This window comes from Notolepis coatsorum, assembly GCF_963971535.1.
Source record: "Notolepis coatsorum genome assembly, chromosome: 3".
Classification (NCBI taxonomy): Eukaryota; Metazoa; Chordata; class Actinopteri; order Aulopiformes; family Paralepididae; genus Notolepis; species Notolepis coatsorum.
In genome coordinates, this window is record NC_140167.1 from 66,083,135 (window position 1) to 66,098,410 (window position 15,276).

The 15,276-nt window shown below is 40.6% G+C and overlaps 1 protein-coding gene across 2 annotated transcripts in view; it reads left to right on the top strand.

Moving 5' to 3' along the window:
- The window catches only part of tie1 (tyrosine kinase with immunoglobulin-like and EGF-like domains 1), a 68,376-nt gene that overhangs the window by 37,313 nt on the left and 15,787 nt on the right, over positions 1-15,276 (top strand). For both annotated transcript variants that reach the window (XM_084310246.1, XM_084310247.1), the window contains 2 exons: positions 5,013-5,083; positions 14,941-14,981. In XM_084310246.1, the coding sequence (XP_084166372.1) occupies positions 5,013-5,083; positions 14,941-14,981 (112 nt within the window). The remainder of the gene's footprint in view (positions 1-5,012; positions 5,084-14,940; positions 14,982-15,276) is intronic.

The window sequence follows — 15,276 nt, forward strand, 5'->3', positions numbered from 1 at the left end:
AGGATGCCATGTACAGGGTTGTATGCCTGTGGCAATGGCTAATGGGGATCCGAATAAACTAAACTACGCACATGAGTGCATGCTTACCAACTGTCCGTCTGTAACACTACTATCACCGACATCTAAGAAGGGAGATCCCCCCTTGAACGGCCCTTCTAAGGTTTCTCTCCTCCACATTGCCTGTGGTGCATTTTTTCCTATTGCTAGGTTTTAGTGAGTTTTTCCTTACCTTCGCGTGGGGTATGTCTGGGAGTGTTGCACTAATTTATTTTGCATTTATTTTAAATTTGTTGGACCTTATGGTGTTCTTGTTTTGTTCTTGACTTATTGTGATGTTTCTTCTTGACTTGTTTAAAGAAGATGTGTCCGGCCCATGGGGACATTAACGTGTGTTGTTGGTAGGGATGGGTACCGAATTCGGTACTTTTAAAGGTACTTACCGAAACACGTCGGTACTACCGAGTACCGATTCATGTGAGATACCGTTAAAAAAAAATTTTTTTTATTATTATTCAATTTTTTTACAATTTTTTATTTTATTTTTTTCCTTTTTTCTTTTCATGTCAAAGTTCACACGCACAATATACGCTTACCTAGGATTTGACTTGATTCAACAACAAAGCAGTCGGGGCAATGGCAATTTTTTTTTACGACTGAGGTAGGTAGATTACATTTTTAGAGACTAAAGTACAGAAAAAAGGTACCATTGGGTACCGGTATCGATTCACAGGTACCGGTACCGTATCGGTTAAAATGTGAAAGGTACCCATCCCTAACATACACACAGTCCTCATATCTCTCCTAGTTACATACATACACACAGTCCTCATATTCCTCCTAGTCACATACACACACACAGTCCTCATATCCCTGCTAGTTACATACATACACACAGTCCTCATATTCCTCCTAGTCACATACACACACACAGTCCTCATATCCCTCCTAGTTACATACATACACACAGTCCTCATATCCCTGCTAGTTACATACATACACACATTCCTCATATCCCTGCTAGTTACATACATACACACATTCCTCATATCCCTGCTAGTTACATATTACATACATACATACATACATACATACATACATACATACATACATACATACATACATACATACATACATACATACATACATACATACATACATACATACATACATACATACATACATACATACATACATACATACATACATACATACATATATACATACAGTCCTCATATCCCTCCTAGTTACATATACACACAGTCCTCATATCCCTCCTAGTTACATACATACACACAGTCCTCATATCCCTCCTAGTTACATATACACACAGTCCTCATATCCCTCCTAGTTACATACATACACACAGTCCTCATATCCCTCCTAGTTACATATACACACAGTCCTCATATCCCTCCTACAGTAGTTACATACATACACACAGTCCTCATATCCCTCCTAGTTACATATACACACAGTCTTCATATCCCTGCTAGTTACATACATACACACAGTCCTCATATCCCTCCTAGTTACATATACACACAGTCCTCATATCCCTCCTAGTTACATATACACACAGTCTTCATATCCCTGCTAGTTACATACATACACACAGTCCTCATATCCCTCCTAGTTACATATACACACAGAGAGACAAGGGAACTACATTTGAACCTTTTGGTATAGTTGCAGTGAAAGGGTTAACCTTTTGGTAGAGTGGTAGTGAAAGGGTTAACCTTTTGGTAGAGTGGTAGTGAAATGGTTAAGCGATTCCATGATGCTGCTGCTGCATCAACACACACACATCTGTGTAATCAGGTATAATGGTTTAATTTGACAGTGAATTCGGAACATTGTATATAGATGACACTGAGAGCACCCAGGGGAATGTTCTATGTATTGGGGGCGACTGTGGCTCAGGAGGTAGAGCGGTTGTCTGGCTATCGTAAAGGTTCCAGGTTCGATTCCCACTCCTCCCGGGCAGCGTGTCGAAGTGTCCTTGAGCAAGACACTTAACCCCTAACTGCTCCTGATGAGCAGGTTGGCACCTTGCATGGTCGCCTCCGCCGTCGGTGTGTGAATGTGTGAGTGAATGGGTGAATGTGAGGAACAAAATTGTAAAGCGCTTTGGATAAAAGCGCGATATAAAAATGCACCATTTACCATTTATTGTACATCTTCTGAGACCACTACTATAAAATATATTTTTGGGTATAGAAACTCAAACAAACGTTCTGTGGGTTCACTAAATCAGTCTCCCATTCACTGTCAACGGAGCAGCTCCAGATGTTATAGGCATCACAAGGTTGAGTGTTACGTCTCTGCTCTCTGGCTCTGGGAGAGAGAGCAGCTCATGTTCACAGATATTCACTGAACTTTCCTAATGCCATATACATTTAGATTTGATTTGATTTGATCTTTATTTATCTCGAACATTTTCAACCATAAACACACACATTTGTAATAACAAAAAATAACAAAAACTAAATAAATAAAAAAACAGAATAAAATAAAATACAAATAAAAAGTTTATTTTCTTTATTTACACATATAAAAACAATTTCATATAATACAATATAATTGTAAGTAAGTAAGTAAAGTTTATTTATATAGCACTTTTCACAGAGAGAACTCACAAAGTGCTTTACATACAGCAGAAATAAAATATAAAATATAAAAATAAAAAGCAAGAACCATTCAAGTGATAAGAGACAAAAACACAATGCATCACAGAGAAGACAAAAAAAGTCTTATTTTATACCTGGAGGAGAAGCTCAAACATTACCCAAAGGCCTGTTTAAACAGTAATGTTTTTAGCTGATTTTTAAAAATGTCAACAGACGCTGCAGCTCTTAGGCCACGAGGAAGGGCATTCCAGAGTCTAGGCGCTACAGATTGAAAGGCTCTGTCACCTTTGGTGATCAACCTGGTGCACGGAATGACCAACAGATCCTGGGCAGCTGTCCTCAGGGTCCTGCTGGGCAGATATGGTTCCAGCAGGTTGGTTAAATATTCTGGTGCCTGGCCATGCAAAGCTCTAAAAGTGAGCACCAGGACCTTGAAATTCATTCTAAAATGTATAGGAAGCCATTATTTGTATACAAATAATTGCCTAAAAACCCTCTAGGGGCCTTGTATGTGGCATTCCTCATGAAGCAACATGATAGACAGATTACATCATTATAAAATAAAGCAAGCTCTATGAAAAGAAAGCCATCAGACCACAGTTTGTATAGGGAGCCCATATGGAAAATGTTTGAATTCCATTGATACACGTTTCACAAATACAAATGTGTTTGTTGTGCTTGTAAATTAACTTCTGGGCTATTCGGTGACACATTGTCAGGAATGGAGATTGTAATGGAAGTTAGGGAAATCTAACTCTAGAGGGCAGTAGTGTGTAAAGCATGGTTGAGGTTCTACTGTATACAGTAAAATGCCACAGCAAAGAAATCCATATTTCACTTTTTGTTTTTGTTTCGTTTAGCAGAAACACTGTTTAAGAATGTAGGATTGCTATCATTCACAAGTGTGTTGCACTTATAAGTTTACTTAGTTACAATACAATGATGTTTTAATTCAGTCGTAAACTGCTTATTGTGGAATGTTAATTATAATTTCTTCAGCTTCAGAAGTATCATTTGTTTTGGTATAGCTGTTTTAGGTCACCCTCTTTGATGACTTAAATGTGATGATGTGACTGATGGGCCAATCAGAGCAGCTAGATGTGACTGATGGGCCAATGAGAGCAGCTAGATGTCACTGATGGGGCAATCAATGTAACTGTGTATTGTGCAATATTTCAAAGGAAGTAGATGGGATATCTGAAATGGCTTGATTTCGTTGCTATCCAGCGGGATAGTGATCAAAGGGCTTTAGATAATGGGTAATTTACATCAACATACCAAAAAAGAAATGCAATGAGATTGAAAAACAAGATTCCCATGATAACTTGGTTAGGAATGGAGCGATTTTAAATTGGGCCAATCTGTAGAGGGTAACAGGTGTTAACACCAAAAGGAACATACTGTATCAATGGGAAAGGGAATTAAATGTGTTGATAACTGAAGTGTTGCCAATATGTTTTATTGCAGTCTGGTCAATGTTAAATATGGGTCACTTGACGGTTCCAGGTATGGGTGTGGTTAGTAGGGCTGAGCCCAAATGTTCGAACGTTCGGACCTTCGTTCGTTACGTTGGCGTTCGAATTCTAAATCAACATTCGAATTTTAAATTTTTTATAAAACAAAAAATATATATATAATTTTTTTTTTTATGTGTCTGTTTAAACCAATGGGGTTTTTCTTCACAGTTGCAGATAAAGATTATGCTACACTAATATTATAGTATTATACTATTATAGTATATGACTCGTCATACATTTAAAAAAAAAAAAAAAATTTAATCAGATTAATCACTTTATTCAAATTGAGGATTTATTTTGAGGATATTTTATAAAAAAATATATAAAAAAATGATTAACCCTGACGAAGTTCGAAGCCCAAAAACAGGCTTCGGGGACAGCTCTAGTGGTTAGGGGTGTTCCTAACCCATTTTTTATTTGGGATATATGCCTCATGGAGGGCAAATGGAAAATATGTTATTGTTTGCGGGATTGCTGAGGCCTCCTACAAACAATCTCCTAAAAGAAAGTGAAGAATAGTTCAGACGCAGTAATTAAGTAATTACTGTATACATTTGTCCAAAATAGCTGGTTCAGATATGGTTAATCCAGCTGCCCTGTGATCAGATGAATCCATCAAATGCGTAATTTTTTATCGTACAAATATTGTCATATTTATTTAAATTATCATTAATTTATTTCAAGGAGGCCTGTAGAGTTGACATGAAGGAATCACTATGATTCCTCCCAAATAAAGCCGAATCCAAGTTTAGGGACGGTTGGGGAATCTACAATGTCTTAAATGGCCCTACATTTTTTTGTCTTAAGTCCGTTGGAGAATTAGACCCAATGTTCTGACTTGACTCTCTTGTGTCTGTCTGCATTGCAGGGGAGGCTGCCTGTGCGCTGGATGGCCATTGAGTCCCTGAACTACAGCGTCTACACCTCCAAGAGTGACGTGTGAGTATTGAGCCCATGAGTACATAATATACCAGTATGTCCCTGAGAGTGACATGTGAGTATTAGTATGGAGCCCATGAGTACATAATATACCAGTATGTCCCTGAGAGTGACATGTGAGTATTAGTATGGAGCCCATGAGTACATAATATACCAGTATGTCTCTGAGAGTCAACACGTTTATAAAGTGGGACCTAATGCTAATTTGAAAATCAAATTTTTGTTCCACTTACAAATCATTCCGGTCTGCGGCAAGACACAAAAAGCATCATGAATTGTGTTTTAGGGGGCAAAAATATAGTGACAAAATAAAAATAGAAAATATTTAAAAGTACGTCATGAAGTCCTTTATCGTTCCCCTCCATGTGTTTGACTCTGACAATTTCTGCAGTGTTTCACATCACTTCCAGTAAGGTTTTGATAATACGAGCCACAGGGCCTTGGAGGTGTATTCGTAGCCTGCCTTCTGAAACAACAAATCATACCCCCCCCCCCTCCCAGTCAATGGCGGACTGATAACTTGGTGCTGTGGAACTGATAAGCCCAGCCAGGAAACCCATGGGTACAGTTTAGCAGACGACCCGATACGTTGGCGCTGAGGGACCCGTCAACTCAAACCTATTAATACACAGAACAGAACATATGACAGCTAACGGAAGCATAGTGACGGCTAGAAAGTAGTAAACACTGTCTGTGTGCGTGTGTGCAAGCGTGCGTGTGTATGTAAGTGTGTTGACGACTATTGAGATAGACTGGAACACCCTGAGCCAGTGTTGTAGTACTCGAGTCCAGGACTCTGACACCAGTTCGAGTCCTGGATTGATTTTCAGGACTCGTGACTCGACTTGGACTTGAGCACTGATGACTCGGACTTGGACTTGGACTCGAGCATTGACTGCATTCGGACTCGGAAGGTGCAGATGAGGACTCAAACTTGTTAATTGATAAATACAGTTATTTATAAATAAAAAAAAAGAATAGGCCCTAATAATTTGGCATAATATATTGATGGCTATATTAACTCAATCAGTGCCACGGGCCTAGCCCATCTTTGTTCCTACTGTGCCACCGCTCTAAGAGATAGGGATGCGTGGCAGTGTTTGCAGGGCTATATCTATATTCTATATTATAGCTATAGATACAATACTATGGCTCATTTGACATCAACTATCCATCGTTCAATATGTGAAAAAGAATATATTTTTTCATGTATACATTCGCGTGTTATACCGTGGTGAATATAAGTATAGTTTCAGAGTGATCCTGGCTAATTCCCGAAAACGGAGCTATGGAGCAATACGTGAATTTTACTAAAAGCGTTGGTGTTGCTCGTCTGGACACGCTACTATTTCCAAATCAAATGTATATAATAGGTATTATGTTTCATCATGAATGCATGAAAGGGGGGGGGGGGGGAATTTTTTGATGCTTTGATCCTCACCAACGGCATACGTTCTGGAGTATGTTACACATGGTCATTGCGATCGATGTGAAATCATGGTTGTATCAAAGCAGGATTGATGTCATATAGTCCTTACCTTCACTAGGAGGTACCCCAAAAAGAATGTTTCAATTGTCTGATCGCGATTTCCAGTATTGGTGTCCATCGTGTCGCCAACATAATCCACCACAACACATGCATCGGGGGCATTGGACGCGTTTCAATGTGATCGAGTGAACCACTGGACTCGCCTGACCAAAAAAACTGCGCCCGGAGTGAATTAAATGTAACACTGGGTGTGAAAAAAAGGTTTCGAAGTGTGGGCGATAGTGCCACCTGGCAGGATGCGGGCAGTATGGCACTCTAGCGATCTCAGAGTGATTCCCAATGGTAACCCCGAGGTCCGTGTGAGAGAAATGAATAAAAATATTGATTAAAAGAAATAACGATGAAAACCTGACTATACTCGGGTATGGCGCTGATTGAGTTAATGGCAAAGTAAATAAACTCCCTTTGAAATGGTGACCGCTGTGTCATTTATGTTTAATGTAGACCTTTTTTTATTTGTATGTCAGCTCTTTGACTGCCAGAGTGGAGTGGCTCAACCTTGATGACTTGGACTCGGACTCGGACTAGGGTAATGGGGACTCGACTCGACTCTGGCTCTTCTTTGGTGACTCGAACTTGGACTCGGACTCAAACACTGGGGACTCGAGATTTAGTTACTCGACTACAACACTGCCCTGAGCAGTAGCTGTGTTTCCATTCAATTGTTTTTATGCACACTTTGAAGTATCGCGTTAGAAAAGCTTAAAGGAACTGTTGGTTTACATCACAGCAGGGACGCCCAGAAGGAAACACATCTCACTCAGTCACCCTTCACCTGACATGACTTCTGGTGGGATTCAGTTGATATCTCTCCAGATGATAGAAGAATAGGGTTAAGGTAGAAAATAACACTAAGGCTTCTTCAACGGCCCAATCAGTGATCCAAATGTAAACAACTGGGTAGCCCCTCCAACAAAAACAAGATATATTGTAATTTTCTAGTTGAAGGACTACCACTAGATAACAAACAAATGTGAGTTTTTAATTACATTTGTTCAAGTTCAAGTTTTATTTGTCACATATAAAGTACAAGTGAAATGCTTGGTTCTGTATGAGCCCCTGAGAATGTGCTTCATACAGTAAAAAAGTCAAAAGAAGAATAAAGTCCCAACACTATACAAATATCCAATATCCAATATATACAAACTAAAGTACAACCTAAAGTACAATGAAGTAAAAATGCAGACAATGAGGTACACAAATGCAAACTTAAAAAATGCTAAATGCTAAAATGAGGTATGGATGTAGTGCAAATGCGCAATTAGCAATTTGTTGCTATAAAAGGTTTTCTTTATGTTGGTGAAACAGACCTATGACATTCTGATTTACAGTGGGTTAAGAAAGTTCAGAGAAGGGTATTTCCCATTAACACAGTAAACTATTCTTTTTTTTGTATCCACTTTTTCTCCTCTTTTTCTATTTTTATCCCATCCCAATTTCGCTGATTACCACCCATCGACTTCCACCCGCTAACTCTGACAATTGAGTTAGTATGACGGCCGGCCCTAGCCGGAGGCAACGCCGACAGCCGGATTCGAACCAGGTGTCTCTTGCGTTGGTGACGAGCGCAATGTCCGCTGCGCCACCCAGCCGCTCACAGTAAACTATTCAATAATGTTTATGAATACACCCCACATTCACAGTATCTGGTTAAAAATAGAATAATAATCATGAAATCAACCCTGTGCTCCTGCATCCTTGTGTTGTATTTTTTTGTGTGCACAGACTTACACAAAACTGAGTTACAATGGTACACACACAGACAGGGGTGTAAAAAGTACCCAGAAATTATACTTAAGTGAAAGTATGCGTATATACCGTCTCAAAATCGTACTCAAGTAGGCGGTCGGATGGCGTAGCGGAGATTGCGCTCGTCACCAATGCAAGAGGCTGCGGTCTCGACTCCCGGAGTCAGCATTGCCCTGCGGCTTGGGCCGATCGTCATACTAACTCGTTTGGCTGAGTTAGCGGGAGGGAAGTCGAGGGTGGTAATCTGGCGTTGTGGACAGTGACGCCTACACACAGACCAGGCTGCAGAAACAAATTAGTGGGGGGGCATAAAATGTTCCCGGGGGGGCACAATGGTTTTTCAACACAGGTTCCCTTTTATACGTTTCAGCTGGGACAACGGCGCTGTGGCTTGCTTGGCGATGCCCACGGTGCTGAACTAAACAGCAGAGAGGCCATTGAAAAATCTAATTTCTCTCTATCTTAAGAACATTCACTTATACAAAAACAGACTGAACGGATATATATAACAGACCTGCTGGGGCAGCGGACTGAGAGCAGGGGACACAAACAGGCTGGATAAGATGGTCAGGAAGGCCAGTAGCGTGGTTGGGGTGGAGCTGGACTCTAGTGAGGGTGGCGGAGAGGAGGAGCCTTGCTAAGCTCCAGACCATCAGGGAAAACCCCTCCCACCCACTATACACAGACTTGGCTGACAGGAGGAGCATGTTATAGGCTCACACTACCTAAATGCAGCACTGAACGGCACAGGAAGTCCTTCATTCCGACAGCCATCAGACTATACAATGCATCACTGTGCCTCACTGCATCACTGAGCACAGAGTGACAGTTACCATCTTCCTGGACTCTTACTTTTTAAACAGCACTGTGCAATATTACACCTACTGTAGACTTCAGTATATTTTTACTGTATTTATTTACTGTATCTTTTATTCTATTTTTATTCTATTTAATTTGATTCTATTCTTAGGCCATTTGTTTTGTTATTCTTATTTGTGACTTGTTCTGTCTAAATGTTTAATGTTGAGTGATTTGCAGTGTCAAATTTCCCTCAGGATAATACATTTCTATTCTATTCTATATCTTTGAAAAGTCTCCATTTATTCAACACTTCTGAATTCACTGACAAACTGAACTGAACTGACAAAAATAAGGTGCATAAAAAAGCAAACAAAATTCCTCCACAGGCTACTCACCATCATTAGTAGAGCGGCAAGCGGCGTTTGGGGACAAAGTGAAATCTTCTTAAAACACTGCCCCTCCACTCATTCCTGAACTTTTTTGTTAAGTCCTTCTCAAATGCCAACTGAATTAAATTGGCCTTAGTTGCGTCGATGAAGCATACTAAGGCGATGTTCTGTAAAGACGTTCTTGAGGGTAGAAAACGAATTCTCACAGAGTGCCGTGCTAGCTTCAGTAGTGTTGTTGTTGACATCAGTGCCCACTAGGGCTGTCCCCGACTAAGGATTTGGATAGTTGACTTTGATTGACCAAAAAATAAATAAAAATAAAAAAAATAAATAAAAAATAAAAACATTTTTACCAGGGTGGGCACAGCTGACTCCCTAATGCCGGGCCCTAATGCCGGGACTGCCTACACAGGTCAGGTCTGGGCGCTTGCTCAGCAAAAGGCAGGAAATGGTGAAGGCAGCGTGACCTCCCACACGTTACGCTTCACAAATGAGAGTCCTCGCTGCCAGGTAAAGGCCTCTACATGCTACAGCAACTTCAAAGCAACTGCAACACAACATCGGCGCGATTTCAGCGCGGTTGTTTTAGAGGGTCTTGTAGACTGTGTTGCTTGGACGTTGCGTACATGTCCCCAGAATCTAATCTGAACAACCGTTGCGTTGATATTGCGTAGCAGTGATTGGTTGGTTAGCGAATGGGGGCGGGGCTGTCATAGAATAATATTAGTCCCGCAGAGAATAATATCCTCCATTGTTGAAGCCAGCGTTGACGCTAAATAATCAGCGTCACATAGCTCGCCTTTTTCTGAAAACCCAAGCACATATTGTTCCATAGCATACGCCTTCAGTTGATCATGACAAATCCTCTCTTACCTTGACGATTAAAAAGCCTCCATAATTTAGTAAATAAAGCTGTAGCCAGCCAGCTAGCATTGGGTCTATTCAAAATGCTATCCACATTAGCTACTTAGCTAACCAAGTAAATACAATGGTATCCGTCCTGAGGTAACGTTAAATACAACGTTTGCTAGTCGAAATGACTGGACACACACAGGGACAAGTTAAACATCAATCAAGTAATTTATTCCAATAGGTAGTTTGAGCTGCATGTGAGCCGAGGTCCTCTCCATTGGAAACTAATGATGTTACGGTAACGTTAGCTCGAAAAGCACAGAAAGTTAAGCTGCTAGCAACAGACACTATAACACTTCCGGTCGGGGGTTTTCAAAATAAAAGAGCGACGTCTAAAATCACCGGAAATACGTTTATTTTGTACATTATCCAAAGTTAACACGAACCTAAACTAACTTTAGATTAGTTTAGGTTCGTGTAACGTTAGATATTGTAAAAAATAAACGTATTTACGGTGCTTTTAGACTCGCTCTTTTATTTTGAAACCCCCCGCCCGGAAGTAAAAATTATGCTTATTTTTCTGCTTTTATCAATGGGTTGGTTGAGAAGGGAAGCGTCATCTATCTAGGGAACCTAGCTACATACGGGGTACAATGTTACATAGGCTGCGCGTTGATTTTGCAGAAGCATAAAGGTAGAGTGTCTGCAACACCGTTGCTTTGTCGATGTTGTGTCGAAGTTGCTTTGAATTTGCTGTAGCATGCAGAGGCCTTAAGAAGAGAGCCACTGGCTGTCTCCACATGTGTCGGAGGAAGCATGTGGTGGACTTCAGGGTTCCCTTGTACCGACCAGTAGGAGGAACATGCGCACAACAACCAGGTAGGGGAGGGGGGCAGACCAGGCTGCAGAAACAAATTAGTGGGGGGGCATAACATTTTCTCGGGGGGGCACAATGGTTTTTCAACACAGGTTCCCTTTTATACGTTTCAGCTGGGACAGCGGTGCTGTGGCTTGCTTGGCGCTGCCCACGGTGCTGAACTAAACAGCAGAGAGGCAATTGAAAAATCTAATTTCTCTCTATCTTAAGAACTTTCACTTATACAAAAACAGACTGAACGGATATATATAACAGACCTGCTGGGGCAGCGGACTGAGAGCAGGGGACACAAACAGGCTGGATAAGATGGTCAAGAAGGCCAGTAGCGTGGTTGGGGTGGAGCTGGACTCTAGCGAGGGTGGCGGAGAGGAGGAGCCTTGCTAAGCTCCAGGCCATCAGGGAAAACCCCTCCCACAGACTTGGCTGACAGGAGGAGCATGTTATAGGCTCACACTACCTAAATGCAGCACTGAACGGCACAGGAAGTCCTTCATTCCGACAGCCATCAGACTATACAATGCATCACTGTGCCTCACTGCATCACTGAGCACAGAGTGACAATTACCATCTTCCTGGACTCTTACTTTTTAAACAGCACTGTGCAATATTACACCTACTGTAGACTTCAGTATATTTTTACTGTATTTATTTACTGTATATTTTATTCTATGTTTATTCTATTTCATTTTATTCTATTCTTAGGCCATTTGTTTTGTTATTCTTATTTGTGACTTGTTCTGTCTAAATGTTTAATGTTGAGTGATTTGCAGTGTCAGGATAATACATTTCTATTCTATTCTATTCTATATCTTTGAAACGTCTCCATTTATTCAACACTTCTGAATTCACTGACAAACTGAACTGAACTGACAAAAATAAGGTGCATAAAAAAGCAAACAAAATTCCTCCATCATAAGTAGAGCGGCAAGCGGCGTTTGGGGACAGAGTGAAATCTTCTTAAAACACTGCCCCTCCACTCATTCCTGAACTTTTTTGTTAAGTCCTTCTAAAACTGAATTAAATTGGCCTTAGTTGCGTCGATGAAGCATACTAAGGCGATGTTCTGTAAAGACGTTCTTGAGGGTAGAAAACGAATTTTCACAGAGTGCTGTGCTAGCTTCAGTAGTGTTGTTGTTGACATCAGTGCCCACTAGGGATATCCCCGACTAAGGATTTGGATAGTTGACTTTGATTAAAAAAAAAATAAAAAATTTACCAGGGTGGGCACAGCTGACTCAGTGGGCGGGCCCGGCCCCCTAATGCCCGCCCATGGCGCCGGGACTGGAGGGGGGGAATTGGCATAACTAAAATTGGGATGGGGAGAAAAATAGAAAATCAGGCGGAGAAAAAGAGGATTAAAAAAAATATATATATATCTTACTCAAGTAAAAGTCAGAGTATCTGGCTAAAAACACACTTGAGTAAAAGTCAAAACGTTTTTAAATAAAGTGCGGCCGCAGGATTAATAGCGTTAACGTTAGTTTGGCCAGAGAAACTAATATACTAATTAAAATAGTTGGACCTGCGAGATTTGTATTTTGTACTTTGTATGTCTGCATTTTAAATGTAAGGAGTAAAAAGTATGTTTTTTTTCTCTGAAATGTAATTGAGTAAAAGTATAAGTATACAAACCTAATAATACTTTAGTAAAGTACAAATCCCCAAAAACAGTACTTAAGTATTGTAACGAAGTACAATTACTCAAGTACTTTACACCCCTGCGCACGCACGCACGCACACGCACGCACACACACACACACACACACACACACACACACACACACACACACACACACACACACACACACACACACACGTGCACACACATGTGCACTGACGCGTCACAGTAGCAATAAGCTGAGAGGGGTTTTTAGGCAGGATAGTGAGGAGATAAACGTGTGCGTCTTCCTTGCGTTTGTAAAACTGATGGCGAGGGATATGATCAAGTGTTCCGATGACACCGTTATCTATTATTCATGCAAAAACTAAAGAACCGGCGGCTGGACTAAACGCTGCAATGGCGAATGTCAACAACTGGCTCACAGAGTCTCAACTGTGTCTTAATGTGAAGAAGACGTTGTATGTACTTCACAAAATCTAATTCAACATCTGATAATCATGGTGTTTTTTGGTTCTGGAGAGCCAATCCAAGTAGTCTCTCAATTTAAATATCTTGGCATTATCCTCGACTCTACACTATATCTTTCAAAAAGCAGGTAAAAAGAGTAACGCAGACTGCCAAATATAACATGTCAAATTTCATATTCATGAGGAACTGTTTTAACATCTACTGCTGCGCTTCTCTATATGAACATAATGATAATTTCCCATATCATGTACTGTATGACTAGCTGGACCCATGCAAAAAGCACAACCATGAAACCCATTCTCTCTCTGTATAAGCAGGATCTCAAGGAGCTGGACTGAAAACCATATACTTACCACCTCAGCTGGGAAAACCTGACAAAATACACTGATGCCTGCCTACTGTTCAATATTTTAAATAGCAAGGCCCCTCCACCTCTCAGTACTTTTGTCAAACAAAAAAACATCTCGTAATAGGTCCACAAGATCTACCCAGAGAGGGGACTGTACTGTGCCGTTTTGCAGTCAGAGCCACTCAGTTTTGGAACATCCTATCAACTGAAATAAGATACTCTGCTACCTACCACACCTTTACAAAAAAACTCAAGACCTGGCTATTAACAAATCAAACATGTGACCACTTTTAATCAGTTTATTGTGTATTTTGTTATTGCTTTTACTATTATCATGTTGGATTGTGTTGTAAATATTGTGTTTTACTTTTAATGCTTCTGTTTTAGGTGTAGGTTTTATAACATCTTGCCAAAAGGACTACAGTTACAAATTAGACAGCTGGCTAAAACTGGCACATTTACAGTAATGTTGATTAATGTGTACTGTCCTTTTTAAATAAACTGAAACTGAAACTGAAGTTATGAAACACGGCGAAGCCCCAGCGTACTACCAAGCAGGGCTTCTTAAAGCTCCAATCAGTGATTGGATGATAGCCCCCACCACCAAAATAAGAAATTAAAACAGACATTGTCATTCTCCATTGATTGTCCGAGCTCTTGATACAAAGACTAACACTAGACAACAGATACATATGATTTTTAAATAGTATTTGGTGCATTTTATGGCTGTAAAAGTTTTGTTTACGTCAGTAAAATACCCAGATGAGACCTATATTCTGTTTACAATGGGTTAAGGAAGACTGGTCCATCTACAGATCAAAATGAATGTACGTGAATATATCCCACATTGACCAAGAAAATCATGGATCTGGGCTTTAAACGTGTTCAGTCCGTTGCCTAAATGAAATAGATTCACTGGAATTTAAGCAGAAACAGGCACATAGGCCTTGGCCTTGACCTATAGTTTAAGAAAGGAATTCTTAAAATCAAGATGGAAGTAATCAGAGAATTCCGATCAGGAAGGAAGAAAGCAATGACAATTTTTTACGGTTTTCGTTGAGTCATTCCAGCTACCATGTTCCTGGAAGGTATTGTTCATGTTTTCCTTGCCCTATAAAAGTTTAACCACCATGTCTTCCTCTCTCTCTCTCCCTCCATTTTCTTAATGTACACCCCCCCACCCTCCCCTCTCTCTTTCTCAGCTGGTCTTTTGGTGTGCTACTCTGGGAGATTGTTAGCTTAGGTAAGTTTACATTCATGGTAAATGACAAATGGACTGCATTTATATAGCGCTTTTATCCAAATCGCCTTACAACGTCACTCACACATTCACACACCGACGGCGGAGGCGACCATGCAAATTTCCAACCTGCTCATCAGGAGCAATTAGGGGTTAAGTGTCTTGCTCAAGGACACTTCGACACGCTGCCAGGAGGAGCCGGAATCAACCGTGAACCTTCCAATTACCAGACGACTGCTCTACCTCCTGAGTCACTATCGCCCCCTTGAAGAAATGCACTGATGTCACCTTTTATTTT